We start from the raw sequence: 20374 nt of genomic DNA, 5'->3' as shown, positions 1-20374 counted from the left end.
TCAGGGGCACGCAGGGCCCGGCCCGCCGGCCCAGGACCTCCCGCCCGCTCTGGTGTGGCCCGACCCTCTTTCCCGGCGCCCCCCCGCGCCGCTCCGGCCCGACTTCCCGGGACCCCTGGCCCATGGAGGCGGTTGCCATAGTAACACGAGCAGCGCAGCAACGACGGCCGCCCCTCACCTCCCGTTCGGAATCCCCGCGCCTGTATCACGTGCCGCCTCCTTCCCTCACGCGCGGTGCGTAACTTCCGCCGGGAGCTCTCGCGAGAGCTGCGGCGTTGCCCGGGGAACGGGGCGGGGAGGTGGCTGCCGGCGGGCCCGGCCGTGGCGGTGGGGGGAGTGGGACCTTCTCGCCTGGATGGCGGGGATGCGAGCGGGGCTGGGGGGGTCTGGTGCTGTTTCCTGCGAGCTGCTGTGGAGGCCCAAGGGGCCGCGGGCAGAAGGGGACCAAGTCCGGTGGGGCTCGGATCCTGCCGGGCCTGGAGGAAAGTGGGACCCGGGCCTGAGGAGGGCCCCCCCCCCCCGTCAGACCCCGGGTGTTCAGCTGGAGGGTCTCCCAGATGCTTCCCCAGCAGTGCCCGGGGCGGAGGCCGAGGTTTGGCCCCGAAGAGACAGAAGATTGGCCATTTGGTTGCTAAAAGTGGCAAAGCAGCTGCATTTCTAAAGCCTCGCAGCCCTGCTCGGGTCCCGTGGGGGGTGTGAGCACTCTGGGGTGGCGGCTGCTCGGGGACTGGCGTTTCTCCCCTTTTCTTCCATTAGCGACCCAGGGGAGCCATGTGATAAGCGATGCCCTCGACCAGATTTTCTCTCCGGCTCGTTGTTCTGCTTTGTGCTGCCTGTCTGTCACCATTCAGTGGTACTGCATATAGAAGAAAGCAGAATATTACAGGATTCTTTGTTGAAACGCTCAGCATTTAAGATATAAGGGTTTCTGTGTCATTCTGTCGAGCGTTGTAGCTTCTGCATTGAGAACACTGATGAATTCTGACGGGTATCTTTTGTTAGGGGTGAATGTGCAGCTCCTTTGTTCCCTGCTTTGCTTCAGCATGATTCTTTCAGCCTTCAGTTCCCTGTCTGTATTCCACGCATATGGCCAGGAATGGCTGCGTCGGCATTTCAGTTGCTCAGGCTGAGGGTTGGTTCCACATGTGTGTGATTGTAGTGAATTCTGAACTGCTCTGGGTTGATGCTTTACTTGGTTGTAAGACTCGAGTGTGTTAATACACGGTTAGGCATGGTTTACCTGGATCCCCAAAATTTACAAAACCATATTATTATGCAGTTATATGAGGAAGAAGGTAGGAAGAAAATATTTTACATGTGTCTCTGTACTTTATTGCTGCATCTCATGCTGTTGGGTGGTTACTGGCTAGATGCAGAACAGGACGTGACCTGGTTTATTGTAACTTATTCCTAGCAAGCTGCATAGCTTGTTTGTATGTAGAAGTGTTCTGATATATAAAGAAAAATAACTTAAAAGGAACAGACCTTAAACTTGTGTATATTATGTAATCTGTTCTCAAACTTCTGGTACATTCTGCGTCTTCCAGGCATTGGTTAGGGGAACTTACAGGCGTTGCTGTTTTGGTTGCCAGCCTTTAAACTCCTTGAGCTGGCCTTGCCTGGATTGTAAACTGTCTTTAATTGTAGCCGATGGGCTAGAGAGCAGTGAGTTACTCCTTCAGATCTTCATGGCGCTTCACACAAAATGTAACAACTGATTTTGCTCATGTTCCTGACTGTGAACTCTTTAACTTGATACCAGCTGCGCAAGATTAAGCTGCAAAAGAAATGACTTTGTAAAGATTGTAAAATGAGAGTGTGGGATAAGGTATTTATAATGGAGAATAAAGGTTTAAAACTCCTCCTAAGTATATGGAATACTGTGCCATTATTATTTCCTGTAAATATATCTTTCCTACATTGAAGAATAATATCAATAGTGTATCAAATCAGATTATTTTAACTGTTACTGAAGTGATGTTGATTGAAGCAGTGTTACCTTCTGAGAGAGAGGAGCCGGAAGGTTAACAAACCCAAAAAGGAGTATGAGTCAGCAGATGTGCCGGTGTCCAGCAGCAAACATGAGTCAGCACTGGCTGAGCGCTCTTTATTCTTCTGGAGGGTTGTTGCTCTGCACCATTTACCTTATGTGACCAAGGCTGCAGTGCCAGTGTTTGGCAAGTCTGTCTTCAGCATTGCTATGCCAGTTTCTTCTAAAAACTGGGAACAGAGGAAACAAAATTTTGTAAGTTTGAAGAGAAAAATTTAGTTCTTATTAAGGTGGCAAAAGAATTGTGAAGGTTCGCTGAAGCTAGAACGTCTGTTTATGTTGGGATACAGATGTGATAAATAAAGGTGTTGGTCTTACAGCTGGATTGTCATTCTGGTGTTTGGCTCCCTAGAATGAACCCTGAGTTCTTATAAGACAAGAGTTGGGAGAGGGAGAAGAGGAGAGGTTTAAAAAATTTGTCAGAGCAGCACAGAAGATTATATGGAAGGCCAGTCCCTACACCCATAACGGCCTCTACATCCTACCCAGACAGCAGGAACCGGGGTGTCTCCACTGCTTGCTCATTAGTGGACGGTAAAGATCTTGAACGAACCATTTTTCGTGTGAAGTAGTGCCTTTGAGGGAAAAAAAAAATGTACAAAAGAAAAACCTTGAAAAAGATGATCCTTAAATTCTGTGAGGGAGTGGGTGTGAGTGGCTGAACCGAACTGCAGAGAACCCGTCAAGCAGAACGCATGTCTGGTGCAGAAATACAAAGTGGATAATCGTCATTTTTGTTCAGAGACCACCTAGACAGGGTTCTATTCCCAGAAAAGTAAAAATCTTGAGGAATGGGACAAAAGAGTTTGAAGAGCCGCAACGAACACCCACGAAACTCCCGTGCTTCACATGAAGGTTATTTTTCCCCTTTCAGATGGGAGAGAATTAAATTGCCGTTCATTGTCTTTCTGGGGAGATGTGGTGGTTGCCATAGCAACAGTCTAAAACTTTTGTTTGACCACAAAATTATTTGAATCCTTTGAATCCAGATAATCCAGAGCTTTTCTCTCTCTTTACTGTTGGGAAATAAAACTGCTTTCTTCTTTGACACTCCAATTTTAATCGCAATCATTCTGTTACTAGGAAGGTGAGTAAACACCCATTTTACAGATGAAGAAACCGAAGCAGGTGAGATTAGTGATGTGGTGGAGGCCAGAAGGAAATCATTAGAGCAGAGTTCACAGCCTCACGGGTTCAAAATTTGCTCCTCTCTCCCATGTGTAGTTGCTCAGCCGCCTAGCTTGGCGCGGCTAACTGTGCGTGCAACGCAATACCCGCTGTCGCTGAGCAGACCCCAGGGTGAGCTGAATTCACACCTTTCTGCGACTCTTCCTCTTCTTCCAGATCCTTTGTACAACGGGGCCTCATTTCCCAAGCGCACGTGATGAAGAGGAAACATCAGAATAACCCTCTTGTTTCTCGTGCCTTCAGGGAAACGTTTTCTTGAGTTACTGCTGATGATGCCGTCACTGGTTTCTCTCCCTTGATTCTTTTTCTCCTTTCTTTTGTATTATTTTACATTTTCAGGGGGTTGACTGCTGCCCTATGTGGAATTATTATTATTTTATTATTATTTATTTATTTATGTATTGCCAACTAAGGCAGCTTCTCCCAGCTTGAGACTGCAAATGGCACTGGGAGGTCTCACGCCGATGCTATTTCCCGGGTACTGGGAGTTACAGCCTCCCGTAGCGCAGTCCGTGCTCTTCCTTTTAGACCGGATGATTTTCATCCTTCAATGTTATTTCATTAGTCACGAGATAAAATTGTTCCCCAAATATTTCTTGTCGCAAGCCGTGCTTCTGCCAGGTTTGCAGCCACAAATAACAACAATAAAATGTGCTGGGCTTGTGACCCTTTTGGTAATGACCGCAACTTGCAAATCTTCCTCCGCGAAATGCCAGAGGTGAATGTTCCCTGGAACAAAACACGAGGATTGTTATGGGTCCCTGTGTTGGGATGAGCTGAAGAGAGAATCTTTTCTGTCAGTTTTGCAATTTTTCTTTTGTTTTCAGCATTGTTGGAAGTACGAGTTATTGGAAGAAGCCGTTCCTACATTGAAAAACATCTAGAAATATTTAATTGTTAAAAATGTTGAAAATATTTGTAATGAGATGATAGTGAAAGAAGTGCATGCTACAAAACCAACTTTGCTGATTCTCCATGAAAATCTATTGTTTCCTGATAGCCTGCCCGGTCATGTAGGATGAAGGCACGGGGCATTTTAACCAAACGCTCACCAATTTTCCCTAATCCCCACCTTGAAAAAAATACCCAGGGCCTTCAGATGCTCCCTAGTGAAAATCAGGGAGAAGTTGAGAAGATAGTTACCTGTAAAATAAGGAAGAAATATCTCCCAGTGTTACAGATGGATCCCGAATTAGTTGTATTATCTATACGACAGGTTATCTAGAAAGTGTGACCAATATTGAAGCTACAGTGTATGATGTGTGGCATAGCCACATAAATCCAGTTTGCTCCCCATTTCTCATACCATGTATTCCACTGGGACACACGCTGACACCTTGAAAGCATTCTGTACCTTTTTCTTAAAAAAAAAAAAAAAAAAAAAAGAATGCATACCGGATTTACACCCAGAAGCTCCAGAGTTTTGCAAGAGGTAGATGGACCCTCTCAGGTCCGGTAGATAGTCAAAGCCAGAGCTCATCCTGAATAGAGAGGGGAAATTATTCCAGCATTCACGTGCCTGGGATAGCGGCCTTCATCTGTTAATGGGGAGTGTGCTTTTGAAACATACACAAATCTGCCCGCTGCCTTCAAGATAATCTATAAAGTCTTAGAGATTCCACCCAAGGAGAAAGAAGAGGGAGTTGCCACTACAAAACAAGCCTTGGATAGAACGGGGAGCGGTTAATGGTAATAAAAAAAGCTCCTGTTCCAAACACACATTGAAAATTTGTGGCTAGTGTTAATATTATTCTGAATTAGACTTATTTTCGATAATTTTTTTTTTCTTTTTGCGTATAGTGTTGAAGGAATAGGACACTTGAAGACTGGGGGAGGGAATAGGAAAAAAGGGAAATCTCTGTCTTTTTAACTGAATTTACTAAGCACTGCCCGTGGCTTCTGCCCCCGGCCAAGCCAGAGCGCCGGCACCTACTGGAACACCCTGTAGTTCCCTGCAGCTGCTGGAATTGTCTGGGAGTGTCTGCATTGCAGCGTGCTGGGAGATTTGGGGTGTTTTCAGCCGGAGGGGATGTGCAGCTGGCGGGAGAACGTCTGGCACGAGGGGGCCGGAGGCCGGGAGGATCGCATGGAACCACATGCGATCGCAACCGCAGGCACCGAGGTGGGGTTTGTGCGGCCATGGTGGGACGGGCGCCGCTGGCGATAGGGACTGGGGACGGCTCCTTGGTCCCTAACGGGTGTGTGATAGTCTACAAGCACAGATGCATCGGCCCCTAGCAACAGCCACAAATGGAAATGATAGAAATGATAAACAGAAAAGGAAAAGAAAAGAGGTCCTGATGCCTGGGGAGGAGTGGGGAGAAACCCAGAGAAGTCCCATTGAATTCAGAAGGCTCCATTTGGCTCTTCCTCCTCTACTTTCACAGCAGTTTCCCCCCACCACCAAAACTGCAGCCCCTTTTTTGCTCCAGTGCTGATGCAGAAAAAACACACCTAAAAATGCTGAGCCTGTCTGGGTTCCCTCCGCCCTTCCCTGTTCACCTAAAGCTGCTGTAAGGTTTGGGGTTTGGGTTTTACACCCCAGCCTGGCTCAGCCAGACCCCAGACCTGGCCCTGTGGGTGGGCACAGCCTTCCAACCGATGGTATTAAAAAAAAAAACAAACCAAACCAAACCAAACAAAAAAAAAACAACAAAAAACAAACACATAAAAATCAATGAATTTGCTTATTTCTGCTTTCAGCAAGGGAAAAAGCCGTTTAGCCCGTCTAGAGCAGACAAGAAAGGGAGGAAGAGGAGGAAAAATCATCTTTTTTTGCCGGAGCCCGGCTGGGTGTGTCTCCTCGCCCTCCCCCCCACCCCCCCCACCCCCCCACCCCCGCGGTGGGTCTGTGTTTCTGGCAGGCAGACTTGCCTGGGAGGGATCTGCCGTCAAAGCCACCCAGGAAAGGAGGCCTGATACGCTAATTAATATTCTGAACTAGTGACCCTTCTTTTTCTTTCCACCCCTTCCTTTTCTCTGGGCTCTCCAGCCTCTCCCCGCCGCGGATGGCTGCAGCCCCCTCCAGCTGAGTCAGTCCTCCCTCCCCGCAGCATTGCAGCACCGCCGCAGCACCCGCTCCTGCTCCTGCAGCACCCGCTCCGCTCCGCTCCCGCCGCAGCAGCATGGCCAGCACCGTCTCAGGTAGGACAGACATCTTCTTTGGGAAGGGGGGGGGGGGGAGGGCTTGGCGTCAACCCGCTTATAGAGCCATCAGTTTTTATTATTATTTTTTTTTTAATCGTTATTCTGAGGTTGTTTTTTTTTTTTCTTTTTTTTTTTTCTGTGGGTTTCGGGGGAGTTCTCTGCTGAGGAGGCAGCTGGTATGGCAGCATTGTTCCCCTTCCTCCCCCATACACACACACACCCCTCTGAGGCAAGATAGCAGGTGGGCTTTTTATTTTAATATGAATACACCTGTGATAAACTTGCAAAATTACAATATTGCTGGCATTACGTTGTGCCATAAGAAGATGCTGCTGCATGCCAATTAATTATTATTTTTGCAACGTGACACAGCTTCCCCCCCCTCCCGCCCCCCCCAAGAAAAATTTGCACCCTGTGTAGCTGGATGCAGAGAAATCAGCAATAACATTTTGTTTTGTGAAAATCGTGTATTGCCTAAATGGGTAACGGAAAGAAAGACGCAGGCAAGAGACTGACAGTAATGCCCTAGAAAATCCCCCAAACCCAACCAGAATAACCTGGATGGGTTTCTCTCTGTTCTCCGGGCTTCCCATGCCTAGATTTCTTCCGCAGCTCGCGTTTCTTCGTTAGAAGATGCTACAGGGGAGCGGTCCTCTGATGGCGTTGGGTGAAATCAGATGCTGCAAGGGAAAGCCCTTCCTCCCTCCTGCAGCAATAACGGGAATGGCAGCGCGGCTGCCCAGGAACCTGCCGCCGGCGTCGGGTTTGGCTGCAGGATGGCAGCCTGCCCTCGGGATGCTGGGCTGCTTCGGTCCAGCTGTTTCCTAAAGATGCGTCTCGCCCCTTTTAACTGGGGAGAAGGGATTCAAATGGCTGAAACTGGGAACGTGGGTGAAGGAGAAGAAAAGCCTGAAGTGGTACAATGAACAGTGGGTGGGTTTAGAGGGTCTTTTTCTTTGAAAAAAAAAAAAAAAAAAAAGGAAAAAAAACCCAAACAAGTTTTCTCTTGAAATGTCTCTGAATTCTGCAGTGCATAAAGAAGGGCTGGGGTGGGGGAAGGTAAATCCTGGAGGATGTAGGGCTGAACAGGAACAGCAGACAAAAAGGAAAAGCGAGCAGTGCTTTGTGCCCCCCCCTCCCCCCCCCCGCCTCCGCCCCAGGCAGGGAACCAGCCAGAAGCAGACCAAGCAAGGCTTCTTGTGTCTTTCACTGGCCTTTCCCCTGTCTCCTGCTGGGCGTTTTCTATTCCTTTCTCCTTTTAAAAGAGCAGTAGATGCAGGGGAGAGGACAGAGAGGTGGGGGGTGGGGTGGGGGGGTGCATAAGAGTGCAGCTGAGCCCAACTGGGCTTTGGATGCAACTAAATACGGTAAAGCAGCGTTGTAAAAATGTGACCCTGATAGAAAATCTCCAGCTATTGTATATTTTTCTGCGAGTATTCCTGTCTCAATGAACGTGTGCGGCAGTGCACGCTCGGGAGGTCCCACCCATCTGCCTTCCGCTCCTACGGAACAGGATTGGACCTCGTTTGCAGAGTGGGGGTGGGAGGGACGGCTCGGGCTTTACCAGCCATCTAAACCAAGGTTGCATCGAACTTGAGATGGACGAGGTGGCGGATGAAACATGCGTCGGCATAACGTGCATTTTCCATTTGGTGCATTCTCGCCCTCCCAACCCGCCCACATGCCGATGGCATATTTTGTCTTCCCGAAGGTGCGGTTTTACTGCCAAAGGAGACTTAAGATCATGAAGAAGCGTGTGCTTCCGAGAAACTGTGCTTCCTTGTGGCTCAGATCAAGGAGAGAAACAATTTCAAGGAGTAGAAAGTCGTGGGAAACCAGTGCTGTGGCGGGAGGAAAGAGAATAGGGAAATGTTTGCCGACGAAGGGAGCGGGGCTGAGCCTCGCCCAGCTGCGGGTGCGGGGAGCAGCTCCCCGATGCCTATAGCACTTACAGCAGGAATGGGGAATAGCCTGGAACGGCAGGAGAAAAAGGCAAGAAAATTCTTAAATTAAGGAGAGAGTCTTGTTTGCTTTCTTCATTATTTTCTCCTTTATCCGCAGCAAAAGCAGCCCCGTGCTGAAGGGAGAGCAGCTGTGACTGTCTGCAGCTGATGCCCGGGGGCTTATCCCCCTTGGGAAGATTTTCTTGGGTTTGTTTAAACAAACAAATCCCTGGGATGAAAAGAAACGGGGTTTGCTTCCCCCAGCCCAGCAGTCCTCTCTCTCTTCTCCCTGCCACCTCAGGCATTTTCTCCTGGCCGTGGTGGTTGGTTTTTGGTGCTGGAGCAGAGGACGTGGCGGCACATGCTCAGTGCAGGCTCAGCTGCGGTGCTGGCCCTGCCGCCGGGCAGACCTTGCGGGGACAGAGCCCTCACACCTCCTCCCCGCAGCATCTGCACCAAGCCTTGTGCTTTTGTACACCACGGAAGGGGTGTCTGGCTGGATTCTGCAGGGCTATATGACCGCCCCCACCATTTGGAGGCGTGTGGGTTGAATAAGAGACACAAGATTATAAAATGATGCAGTAAGGTGACAGCCTCATGGGCTTTTCTCAGACGTTAGCGTCTCCGAGAAGGTGGAGCCAAGAGGAAACACCGGTTTGTCATTCCTGGCCTCACAGCTGGGCATGGTAAATGTGCCTTGACGGATCCCGAGGTTTTCCCCTCCTGCACTGAAATGTGAGAGTTGTGTGGCTTTATGTAGGTCTGGGTTATCCCCTTAATCCCTTTTCTGGATGGTCTTGGTGGACACCATATGATATTGCCCTGTCCCGGCACTTCTACTGCCCATGCTGGAGAATCAGAGTCTTTTCTATCAAGCTCTCCATCTCTCTGTCTTCTCAAGAAATCACTATTTTCTTTTTCTTCAGATGTTGATGAAGTCTATATGCCCTTAGAAATTTATGGTACTTCTATTCGGACTTCAGTTTTATGGCCAAAAGAATCTATTGTAGGCATTTTTTATATTTTTTTTTTTTACCACTGTATCCACACAAGTGATCTACATCCTTGGAAAATATTTGTTCTTTCTAAAATATAAATCATATCTTCTTTAATAGCACCATGTAGACTCTGTGAGGACCCCTTAGATACCTCAAAAGAGCCCTTTCTTGGAGCCTGTCAATGTTGGTTCAGATCTGGTGAACGCATTGTTTTATCAGATAAACACATTCTCCTTCTGCAAAGGAAAAGCTGAGATTTAGTGGTCTGATGTAGCAACTGGAAGGCTGCAGATAAGGCCTTTGTGAGAGCAGTGCGGGCAGCAGGATGGATTGCAACTTCAAGCTTTCCTAGGGTGAGCGGTGCTGATGATTCTTGGTGATAATTCTTGGAGGGAACTGAAGCTCACTAAAACTTCTATACCCCTAAATGAACTGGAAACAACATGCCTGGCTAATCCCTCCCAGTTGTCCTACTGACATGGGCTTTATTCACCCAGGTATAAGCTTATGTTTTAAAAAAAAAAAAATCTCCTATCCAGGGGAGAGTTAAACCCATGGTCAAATTTTTTCCTGTGATTTAGAAATACAAAAGAGCTAGAGGGCAATGAAAGACAGTGTGCATGTGCACTTTGGCACACCCCAACTAGTGAAGAGCTGCTCAGCATATTTCCAAACAATCCTTTTATTCTTTCAAGGTACCTCTACCTGTTTAGTGCTGTACTAGAGAATCTTATATTCTCTTATATACAAATAATGCCACTGTATAATGGGCGAGCATAATAATCCTCAGTTACTGCAAAGGAAACCGAGATCCAATGAGACCAAATGACTGTCTGTGGTCACACAGCATGTCTGTACCTGACACACCATGGCATTGGACTCCTGCCTTGACTGTCTCATGAGCTGCTGCCTTATCCAGTCCCCAGCTCCTTTGTAGCTCTTTGTCTCATCCAAACCTGACCGTCTGAACCTATGTTTGCCCCCAATCCACAAACACTCTGGGACAGCTGCCTCCATTTGGCTCCTTCCTCTGCTTTATCAAGCAACCCAGGCCATGCTTCTCTCCTTCCTGACAATCAATCACCCACCCAACCCAGGCCACCGGGTCTGTGCTGCACAGCTTGTGCCCTTCTCTCTTGCTGAACCCATAGAAGAGGAGATTTCCCTGGTTATTTTCCTGAGGGCAGCCCACATGTTCCAGCGCTACAGCTTGAGTGATTTGCTAATCCATTGGCTGTGCATAACACGGGTTGATGTGGCATTCATGAGCTGCAAATGAAACCTACGGGGGAAGGAGATGGGTGACTGGAAGCCGTTCCTGGGTGATAGTTAAGCAGATGTCCGACAGCAGGCAGAGCAACTCTCGCATCTGCCTGTTCTCATGGATGATTCCACATGAGCCCACAGTAACTTCTGGGCCTCAAATCTCACAGTGAGCAGCTGAGATGGTGTATGGTGCCAGTGTGGGGTACAACCGCTGATGTGAGGAAAAAAAAAAAAAAGCTGGTATTTTCTGGTTGTGTGAGCTCTCCTGCTGACCTGTTTTTGGAACTTGGGGAGCAATAAGATGGAACTGAGTTAGAATGAAGTGAAGGTCTGGCTGTTATTTTTATGCTCGGATTCATAGCAGGTGAGAATATCTAGAGTCTGTTGCACTCTCAAGGCTTATCGAGGACTATGGTTGCCTTTGTTGTGTATGTGGCATTGCAGTCTTTGTGCTGAAGGACTTGGTTCCCTGTCTCTCTAGCTTCTCTACCTTCTGTTTGTGCTATGGCCACATCGATAACTGGACTGTTCTCATTTTCTCATGATGTAATAGTCTTTATGGAAGCAATTTTTACTTCTCCAAAGTTATCTTTGCAAACCAAATTATTTTCTTGTAATAACCTTCCTTTGACCTTGCTATCAGACATAGCACATCCAGTCTCATCCATTTAATTTGCCTGAATTCACATAAATTAGTCTTGCTGTGCCTCTGGTTCGTTATGAATGAGTCTGTATCAATGTTGTGCCTAAATGGCCTCACTCTGTTTCACTGGATGTCATTAAATTCTGAGCAAAAAGACAGGCTGCTCAGTCTACAGTTTAATTTTATCTGGTTAAGAAGCAGAGAACAGAACTTTTTAATGAATAATAGGTGGTGAGCCCCACTGTCCAGGCACATCGCCGGTGGGAAGATGGTTCCCGTTGCTTGCGCACCGCACCCATCCCCAGTTGTTCCTTCATCTCCTGCACCGCAGCTGCTGGGGAGCAGCTGGATAGTGTCTCCGGGGGTTGACTTGGGAGATAAACACTTGACACGGATAAATGCCGTATATAGTGCTCATTCAAAGCAGCAGGGATATGGAAATGCAGTTTGTGCTGTACGGCACTAGAGGGAGCACAGGAAGATTCGCTAGAGAGAAACCAGCTGAGAGCACCCTGACCCTCTCGGTGGCTTGGTGAAGGCCCGGGTGAGCTTGGAGAGAGAGGTGTCGTTCTCGTTGGAGAGAGCATCTGTCGTTCGTCTCAGTGGCCAGTCTGGCCCAAACCACATCTGCCTCCTCATCCTTGCAACAGGGAGAAAGTAATTTTGCCTATGAAGTATATACAGTGCAGAGAAAAGTTAGGTGAAACATTTTAATAAAGATTAATTGTTGCATGGAGTGTGCAGTGGAATATACGCAGAGCAGGATCAGACTGTGCTGATTACAGGGCATAAATATTCAGAAATAATGAGGAACAAACTGCACCTTTTTAGATAGAATTGTAGGTAAATCACTACCCAGGGTCCTATGAAGCTAACAAGATGCAAGTTTAGCCTATTTTACAGGATGGCACTCTGATATATTTTCTATAATTTCTACAGTTTATTCACTTCTTAATTTAAACAACTCAGTTATTTGCAATGTTTTGCCTCAATTCTAATATGAAAGCAGTGGAGTGTTACGACCATACCAGAGTGAATAAACTTGCTACTGGTCCTTCTATTGCAGTGTTTGCCTAAAAAGAAACCTAAAATATCAGTAATTCAGATCTGAGTGAGCAGCCTGTCCTAATCCTCTACCCGTCAGTGAGACAAAGCTTTTGTTGCACTTCTGAGACCAAAGCGATGCTTTGACATAAAGTCCCTGAGGAACTGGGTCAGCAAGCCTTGCTCATTTATACACATATGCAGTATTTGCTCAGTGTAAGCTGAATTTATTTTTACTAACTTAGCAGAAGTAAAAAATGCAATTAGATGCTTAAATGAAAAGTTCAGCATTTCCTGTCTAATTGTTCTTAAAAAATGTACATTTGTGCACTGGAAGACATACAGTCTTTCCTGGAAGGGCCTTGTTAGTCATGTCATACTCTGGCCAGCCAGCTATCTTATCTTGGTTTAAGGATTTTGTCCACTGGCATAAATATGTCCTCAAAACCTTATCTCTATTGGCAAATGTGAGTGCAGATACTTCTGAAGTAAATTTTAGTGCTGAGGTTTGCAATGCTGATCTTTTACCCCTGAGAGTTTTAAGCGTGCCCTTTCTGATGCAGCTGTGACTGAGACGTAGTCTTGCTTCAGGAGATCTTGGGTTTGATCTTCATTGTCAGAGTCTCCTAAATAGTGACCCAGAGGATAAGTTTCTTACTTTTATTTACTGAATCAGAGGATCTACCACTCCTCACAGGATGCCTTTTCTGGTAGATTTAGATTAGATATTAGGAAGAAATTCTTGGCTGTGAGTGTGGTGAGACACTGGCACAGGTTGCCCAGGGAAGTTGTGGATGCCCCATCCCAGGAAGTGTTCAATACCAGGTTGGATGGGGCTTTGAGCAACCTTGTCTGGTGGATGGTGTCCCTGCCCATGGCAGGGGGGTTGGAACTAGGTGATCATTAAGGTCCCTTCCAACTCTAACCATTCTATGATTCGATGATTTTAGCCTATTAACAGTGTTTTGGACAGACATACCGCCTCTTGTTCATCAATGAATGTGTCAGATCAAAAGTGCATGAGGATGGCAGCATCACTGTGAATGCTTCTGTGTCCCACAGGTGTAACCGCTGGCTTTGGAGCAGAGGCAGGGAGTGAGGGAGGTGGGGTGTTCAGGGGTCCATTTCTTCCTGGGGGCGTGGATCAGGAGGGATTCCTTCAGGGGTCGGTCCTTCCCTCTCTTCACGCCGAAGCCCCCGGCCTTGGGGCTGCTTGGGGGCTCCCCGGCGGTGGTTCTGAACGGACAGCTCCCAGGCCGGCGGGTGGTCCCGGGGGCGGTGGTGCTGAACGGACAGCTCCGGGGCCGGGGGGAGCCGAAGCCGAGCGGACCCTCCCCGGTACCGGCCGGGGATGTCTCGGTCCGCTGCCGCTGTTCCTGCTCCTTCCTCCCTGACCCCCAGTCCCCACCGCCCCCCCAGCCCTCCCAGCAGCGGGGAGGCTGGAGCGGGTTTGCCCGGCAGCGAGGGCTGGCCGGATGGTCGGGGCTCTTCGGGATCTTCCCCCACCCCCGGTCTCCGGGGCCCCGGCAGCTCTCGGCCCCGCTTCCCCGACCCGTGTGCCCGCATGCTGCTAATTGCATCTGATGGCTGGCGCCGGGGTGCAGCTGCAGGCTTCAGCGCCGGGAGAAGGACGCACAGCACTTCCATAGCTCATTAAAGCCCTGCCGCAGCTCAATGAAGCGGTGTCCTTTTGTCCTCTCGCTCCTTTTCATTTTAATTGACAGAGAGGGATGGTCAGTTTGCTCTGCAGAAGGGAAAGCGGGACAGGGAAGATCCCGATGGAATGGAGGCAGCTGCGAAATCACTCCAAGAGACCTCCTGAAAGGCAGGGACTGCGGCACACATTCATTGGCACAGAGGACCGTGAAGCCAGCACTGGGGAGACGTACTGAAGTTCAAATAGTGAAATACAAAGTGCTGTGCTCTGTAACAAGTGCTAGAAGACAATTAAACTAGTGGGCTGGGGATGTGGCACATCTGCTTAATGTCTTGGTTTCACCCAGGACCGGACATTATGGTAGAGCAACAACCTCGGTGCATGGTTTGTTTCTATTAAATGATGATGTCTCTCATTTAGTCCAGAGGACCCTCCTCTGGGCTCCTGGCAGAACACTATGAGATACATTCACTTACTGCTGCTCTATGCCACGACTTCTACCACAACACAGCACTCTCAGAGGCTTTCCAAAGACTTTTTTTTTTTTATTAAGAACAAAATCAAAGATGTCCTGCTCTGTGGCAAGCACTGCTGATGTAAACTGTTCCTATTTGGTTTACATTTAACAGCAGGACTGCACAGGGTATGGAAATCAGAATGTGGAGCAAAGTGGAAAATATTCAATAAAGATCTGAGCTTCAGGGACTGTCAGTTAGCAAAAGGAGGGCGTTAATTAGGATGAAGTTCTGTACCCAGGAGGAAAAATAAGTGCAAGTAAGAAGTAGACATATGAAACCACTGTTTTCCCACCTGAGTAGCTGTGGGAAGGCAGGAGAGAAGATCTGAAAGGTGTTCCTGAGGGCATATGGTACACAGCATGACTTATTTTTTCTTTTTTATTTTTCCCCCTCAAAAATTGTTCTGACTCTAATACCTTTTCATATCACAAAGTTTTGGGGATTTCCCTTTCCTGGCCCAGTGGAGACTCTTGCTATAAAGGGCATTGGCAGCCAGCTTGCAGGTCCACCTCTGGGTGGAGGCTGAAACAGGAGCTCAGTAAGGAAGGGACAAACCAACACAAGGACACGTGGGCCATCAGGAGGCAGAGCCAAGGCAGGACATCAGAATGCCTGTGCCTTGTGGTGGAGGCAGGAGGAAGGATGGCGCAAAGAGGCTCAGGGCAGGTTTGGTAGGACACGCAGCCATGAGGGCTCTGTCCCCATGTGCCAGGGTGTCCCCTGAGCCCGCCAGTCCAGTGCAGAGCCTCAAGGCATCTGTGAGACAGCAGCACCCACCACTGAGCCATCAGCTGCTGACCTGTGACATAGCAGCGATGCTGTGTGGGTTACACTGATGTGATAAAGAACTTGATAGCCTGGCAGAGCACCTCTCTGTTTTCAGGGCCTTCTATTCTGAGGTTCTTTGTCAAGTGTTCGCTTTCTTAAATGTGCTAAACTCCAAAAATACAGGTGAAGATTGCCCCGGAAACAGACCCACTGCAAGCTGTGGGTGCTGCTGCCATTCAGGCAGCACCTTGTGCGCTTGTGATCACTGGGGATGCTGCAATGTGTCCTCCAGTCACAGGAATGTTGAGCAAACTGGAGGGTTCGCAGCAGCAGAGCTCAAAGGGATTGTGTATTTCCCTGTCCTTTGCAGGGAACAACAGTTACTGTGATTGCAGACCAGTATCAACCTCTGCCAACGTGGACAAAAGTGGTGACAGAATCCACGTACCCCCTCCCTTGTCTGCTTCTGCAGGGAAGGAGGTACCTCGGGAAGCTGAGTTACAGCACTTCTCCCTGTTAGCAGCACCCCTGAGCCATTTCTTCACTCAAATGCCCGTTTGTTCTCCACATAGCTAACTGCATCTTGCCTCTTCACCCTGATGTCAGAAATGCTGAATTGTGAAATATCAGGAACTGCTGTTTCCAGGTGTTGATGGGGATCATTTTACCTCTGAGCCTGGAAGTGGAATGGAGAAAGGGTCTGGGCAGCTGTCCCGGCATCATTAAGCTGGGGAAGCTGGGGGAAGTAGCTGGGGAAGGACTTTTTACTCGGGCATGTAGCGATAGAACGAGGAGGAATGGCTTTAAGCTGGAAGAGGACAGGTTCAGATTAAACATTAGGAAGAAGTTTTTCACTTTGAGGGTGGGAAGGCACTGGCACAGGTTGCCCAGAGAGGTTGTTGAGGCCCCATCCCTGGAGGTGTTCAAGGCCAGGCTGGATGTGGCCTTGGGCAACCTGGTCCAGTGGGAGGTGTCCCCGCCTGTGGCAGGGGGGTTGGAACTTGATGATCTTCAAGGTCCTTTCCAACCTAAACCATTCTATGGTTCTATGATTAACTACATGGGCTGCAGCTTTACAGCTCCTTTGGAGGGAAAATCCTTCACAGAAACTTATACCTCTAGATGTGGCAATTTCCTACCGTGCCTTCCCCTGATATTTGCTACATGAGAAGATCATTTAGTGTGCTCTTGAACAGGTGCTCCTTGGGGACCTTTTGGCAACCTATGGCAGCCTGGAAAAGCCTCCATAGAGTCCGGTAGCTGCAAATGGGTTTCTTTGTGTCTACTTGCTTCCTTTCTCCATGAAAAAGATCTGCCATTGCCATTAGACTCTCTTCTCATTGCTATTTCATATTTTTCAGCCTACAAGGAGAAAATGAAGGAGCTGTCTCTGCTCTCCCTCATCTGCTCCTGTTTCCACACCCAGCCCCATCCTAATACCATCTACCAGTATGGAGGTACGTAAGCTGCTCCTGATGATCTCGTGATGCTCCTGCAGGCAACGTGGGAGCTCATCAGCATGCTGGGCTGTCCCATCCCGGAGCAGCCATCCATATCTCAGCCTGGGGTCTTTCTGTTTAGTCTCCTTTAACGGTTTATTTTATTAACGTCACCCACATTTTCCCAGAAAGAAACTGCTTGCAGAGGCTGTCTGCTTCGTACTGGGGTGACATACAAGATGTTAACAGCGATATGGCCTTTCTGCAATTAGGCTGTGGATTTAAATTAGTTGCATTCACTTGGAGGGGGGTGAAGCTGATCACTAATTGGGAAACTTTGGAGACAGAACAAAATGACCCAGGTCAGGATGTGGGAATAGAACAAAATGACCCAGGTCAGGACATGGGAACACCCTAATTCCTGTGTGAAGAGCTCAGTGCCCTTAGGTGAACGCTATCCTGAACGCCACAGGTCCACAGAGCCCCTGTTTTTTTTCTCCCCAAAGATATGGAGGTGAAGCAGCTGGATAAGAGGGCATCAGGTCAGAGCTTTGAGGTGATCCTGAAGTCCCCTTCAGATTTATCTCCTGAGAGCCCGATCCTTTCCTCCCCCCCCAAGAAGAAGGACCTCTCCCTGGAGGAGCTGCAGAGGAGGCTGGAGGCTGCAGAAGAGAGAAGGAAGGTAATGAGATGTCCTGTAGAAGCAGTGACTTTGCTGTGACAGGTACTAACTGCACCAAACCCTAAAACTGGCTTAGCAAGAGCAATCTAAAATGGCTTATCATATTCCACTATAAATTGTCAGGTGAGACATGGGAGTCATGGAGTGAGGTTTTGCAGCCTGGTTTAGGCAGGGAATTGGACTTGATCGTCATCTTCATCATCCTGTTCTTAAAACCACGCAGTATGGGGTCCTCTCGGTCCTCTGCCTGTGACCTGGTGGGGGAGGGGGGGGCAGTTCTTGCCAGCTGATTCTGCAGGAGACGTCGCAGTTGGTCACACACCCGACAAACTTCAAACCTAAATGCAGCCTTGGGTTCCTAACAGCTGACCATGCCACATTTAATTGAGAGTGCTGTATAAAATGTCTTCTGGTGAAAACTATTGAAAAGGAGAAAACCGGAAAATTAAACTGAAGTCTAAATGTTATGAATGTTGGTGGGTAAGAGGAAAGCGAGCTGAAATAATTCAAAGAGTGAGGTGACACTCGGCGAGGGGACTCTGATCCATGTCACCTCGGTTTTGCTGAGCCGGTGGGGGCAGCATTGCATTGCCCGCCCGCCCGGAGCACTGGACCTAGCAGACATTGCCTCATAGCAGGAAAAAGGTGTCAACGCATCTTCCAAGCAAGAGCGTTATGGGATGGAGGGGGGTGGCAGAGGACTTTTGAGCAGAGGCTTTTGAGCAGAGGTCAGGAAGCCTCTCTGGAGTGCTTAAGGCTACAAGAGCCTCTTTGGTTGCCTTACACCTCTCCTGACGCCTTGCCTCGGCAGACCCAGGAGGCGCAGGTGCTGAAGCAGCTGGCGGAGAAGCGGGAACACGAGCGGGAGGTGCTGCACAAGGCGCTGGAGGAGAACAACAACTTCAGCCGCCTGGCCGAGGAGAAGCTCAACTACAAGATGGAGCTGAGCAGGGAGATCCGCGAAGCACATCTCGCCGCCTTGAGGGAGCGGCTCCGCGAGAAGGCGAGTGCGATGCCCCGGGAGAGGGCTGGGTGCTGATGCCCATGGCGGGGTTTGGGATCTGGTCCCTGCGGGGTCGTCCCAGAGCGAGGGGCACAGGGGAGCGGGCGTTTCGTTGCTGGTGGGAAGCAGCTCTGTTCCGGAGCAGTACAAGGAGGGGGGGATGTGTGCTTCAAGGTCAGTAGAAAAAATACCATCTGGCCCATCTTGATCAGTGCAAGTTCAAAGGCACAGGATCGGGCCCACCCCACATCCAGGGGCCAGAGGGCTTTGCAGACGAGGGGAGCTGTGAACGCATTCGCTGTAGGCTCTCATCACCTCCAGGCTCCCGCAGATGAGATGCTTCACTCCTTGCAGGCGTAACCCACTGTCCTTGGGGTACGTTGGATGGGAAACCTGTCTCTTTTTCTTTATTTTGCTGATGCAAATCCTGCATGCAGGAGAGAAGGAAGATAGAGATTAAAAGAGCAGAAAGTGTTAGCCTGGTGTCATCTCTCCCGTCTTTGCAGGAACTGCATGCGGCTGAAGTTCGCAGGAACAAGGAACAGCGGGAGGAGATCTCTGGATAAAGGGCTTTTCTACACATCTAGCACCTGATTCCTGTTAACAAACCAACCAATCAACCAACCGACACATTTTATTTTGTTTGTCTAGATGCAACATTCGGTTCTCCATCCCCCCCTCCCCCGGTGTTCGTCCCCCAGCTACACGCTTCTCTATCTCTGCATCCTTAATCGTCAGTACTTGTGGGGATTCACAGATCATTGGGATCTCTAAGCAGAATAGCAGCTAGTTCACATGAAATAGAGAATTGATCAGTCAATCAAACAGCTTCTTTGGAGGGTTTTGTCCTTTTTTAAAAAAAGAATATTTCTTAAACTGATGTAAAAAAAGATTAAGATATTAATAAATTCAACCAGCAGTGTCACAGAGATACGGATTTCTTATCCAGGGCTTTTACTCCTCTTGGTGTTTGCTCTGAGCCAAGTATCAGTTTCAGAATAATGGGAAGTAAGTGATAATTTCTGTGTGTGAAGTGGAAGAGGGAACAGCCCCGTGTTTGCCAGTGGTAGGAGAGAGGAAAGAGAGGGATGGGATGGCTCAGGAGTCGTGGCGTGCAGACCCCCCGTCTCGTGGCTGTGTCTGGAGCCAGCCCAGGCAGGCAGTGACCCGGAGTCCTCATCTTTGGATGATTCTTTGATAGCCCAATTGGAAGTAGGTGAGAGCTCGGTGCTGGGTGCCACATCACAGAAGGTCCCCATCAAGGCAGGCACCGCCTGGTGCCCTGGTTGGCCACGGGCTGGAGGAGCCCACAGACTGAGCTGCCCTCTCCCCGGCAGAGCGGGGACCGAGAGGCCTTGGCCGAGCAATCCGGGTGAACCGCAGCCGGTGATTGCATCCCTGGCTCCACGGGAGCCCTGGGAGAGGACACTTGGTCTGCAGGCTCTCCAGCGCTCCCAAAGCATGAGGTTTCACTCCAGTAAGAAAGCAAATCCAATAGAGACGCTGCACGGTTGTGAAATAGCCTTTTAGTGAACAGAATAACCATCCTTCCCTCTTTCCAAAGATGGATGAGGCTCTTTGGTGCCATTACAGGGCAGACCCCGAGACCAGAGGTCGCCAGATGAGCCCCGGAGCTCTGGCTCGTAGGCAGCACCCTGGGAGGCAGGACACGCCGGCTGCCCGCCTGGTACCCGGTACCCGGTCCCTGGGGCTTTGGATGAGGGGGAGCTAAGGGGGGAGCAATTCCACAGTAAGGGTGAAGAGATGTCCCCATGCCCATTCCTTTATCTTTAGCTTTTCAAGGCCTGTTTTTAAGAAAAAAAATTGTCTCTTGATGGAGGTAGGGATGAGCAGAGAACATGCAAGCGTGGCAGTCGTGTCTGATCTAAATAGGTGACTGGCAAAGCCCACGGACTTCCTAATCTTCTAGAGTCACATCTTATGGAGGTAGCCAAGGTCCAAGCAGCCACCGTGCACTGCGAGGGGCTGCCACCCTCCCGCTGAGATCCGCACAGACCTGCTCGCCTT

General features: G+C 49.2%; 1 protein-coding gene across 1 annotated transcript; it reads left to right on the top strand.

Annotated features, from left to right (window-relative positions):
- Positions 1-6363: 6363 nt before the first annotated feature.
- STMN3 (stathmin 3) lies at positions 6364-18912 on the top strand (the record flags this gene model as incomplete). The annotated part of the gene is made up of 5 exons (XM_082491065.1): positions 6364-6382; positions 16584-16679; positions 17168-17343; positions 18155-18346; positions 18853-18912. 5 exons carry the CDS (start codon positions 6364-6366, stop codon positions 18910-18912), a joined length of 543 nt encoding a protein of 180 aa, XP_082347191.1.
- Between the last annotated feature and the right edge of the window lie 1462 nt (positions 18913-20374).

Source organism: Vanellus vanellus (genome assembly GCF_965231255.1).
Source record: "Vanellus vanellus genome assembly, chromosome: 15".
Taxonomy (NCBI): Eukaryota; Metazoa; Chordata; class Aves; order Charadriiformes; family Charadriidae; genus Vanellus; species Vanellus vanellus.
Note: the sequence above shows the minus strand (reverse complement) of the source record. Positions and strands in the feature narration are given on the sequence as shown.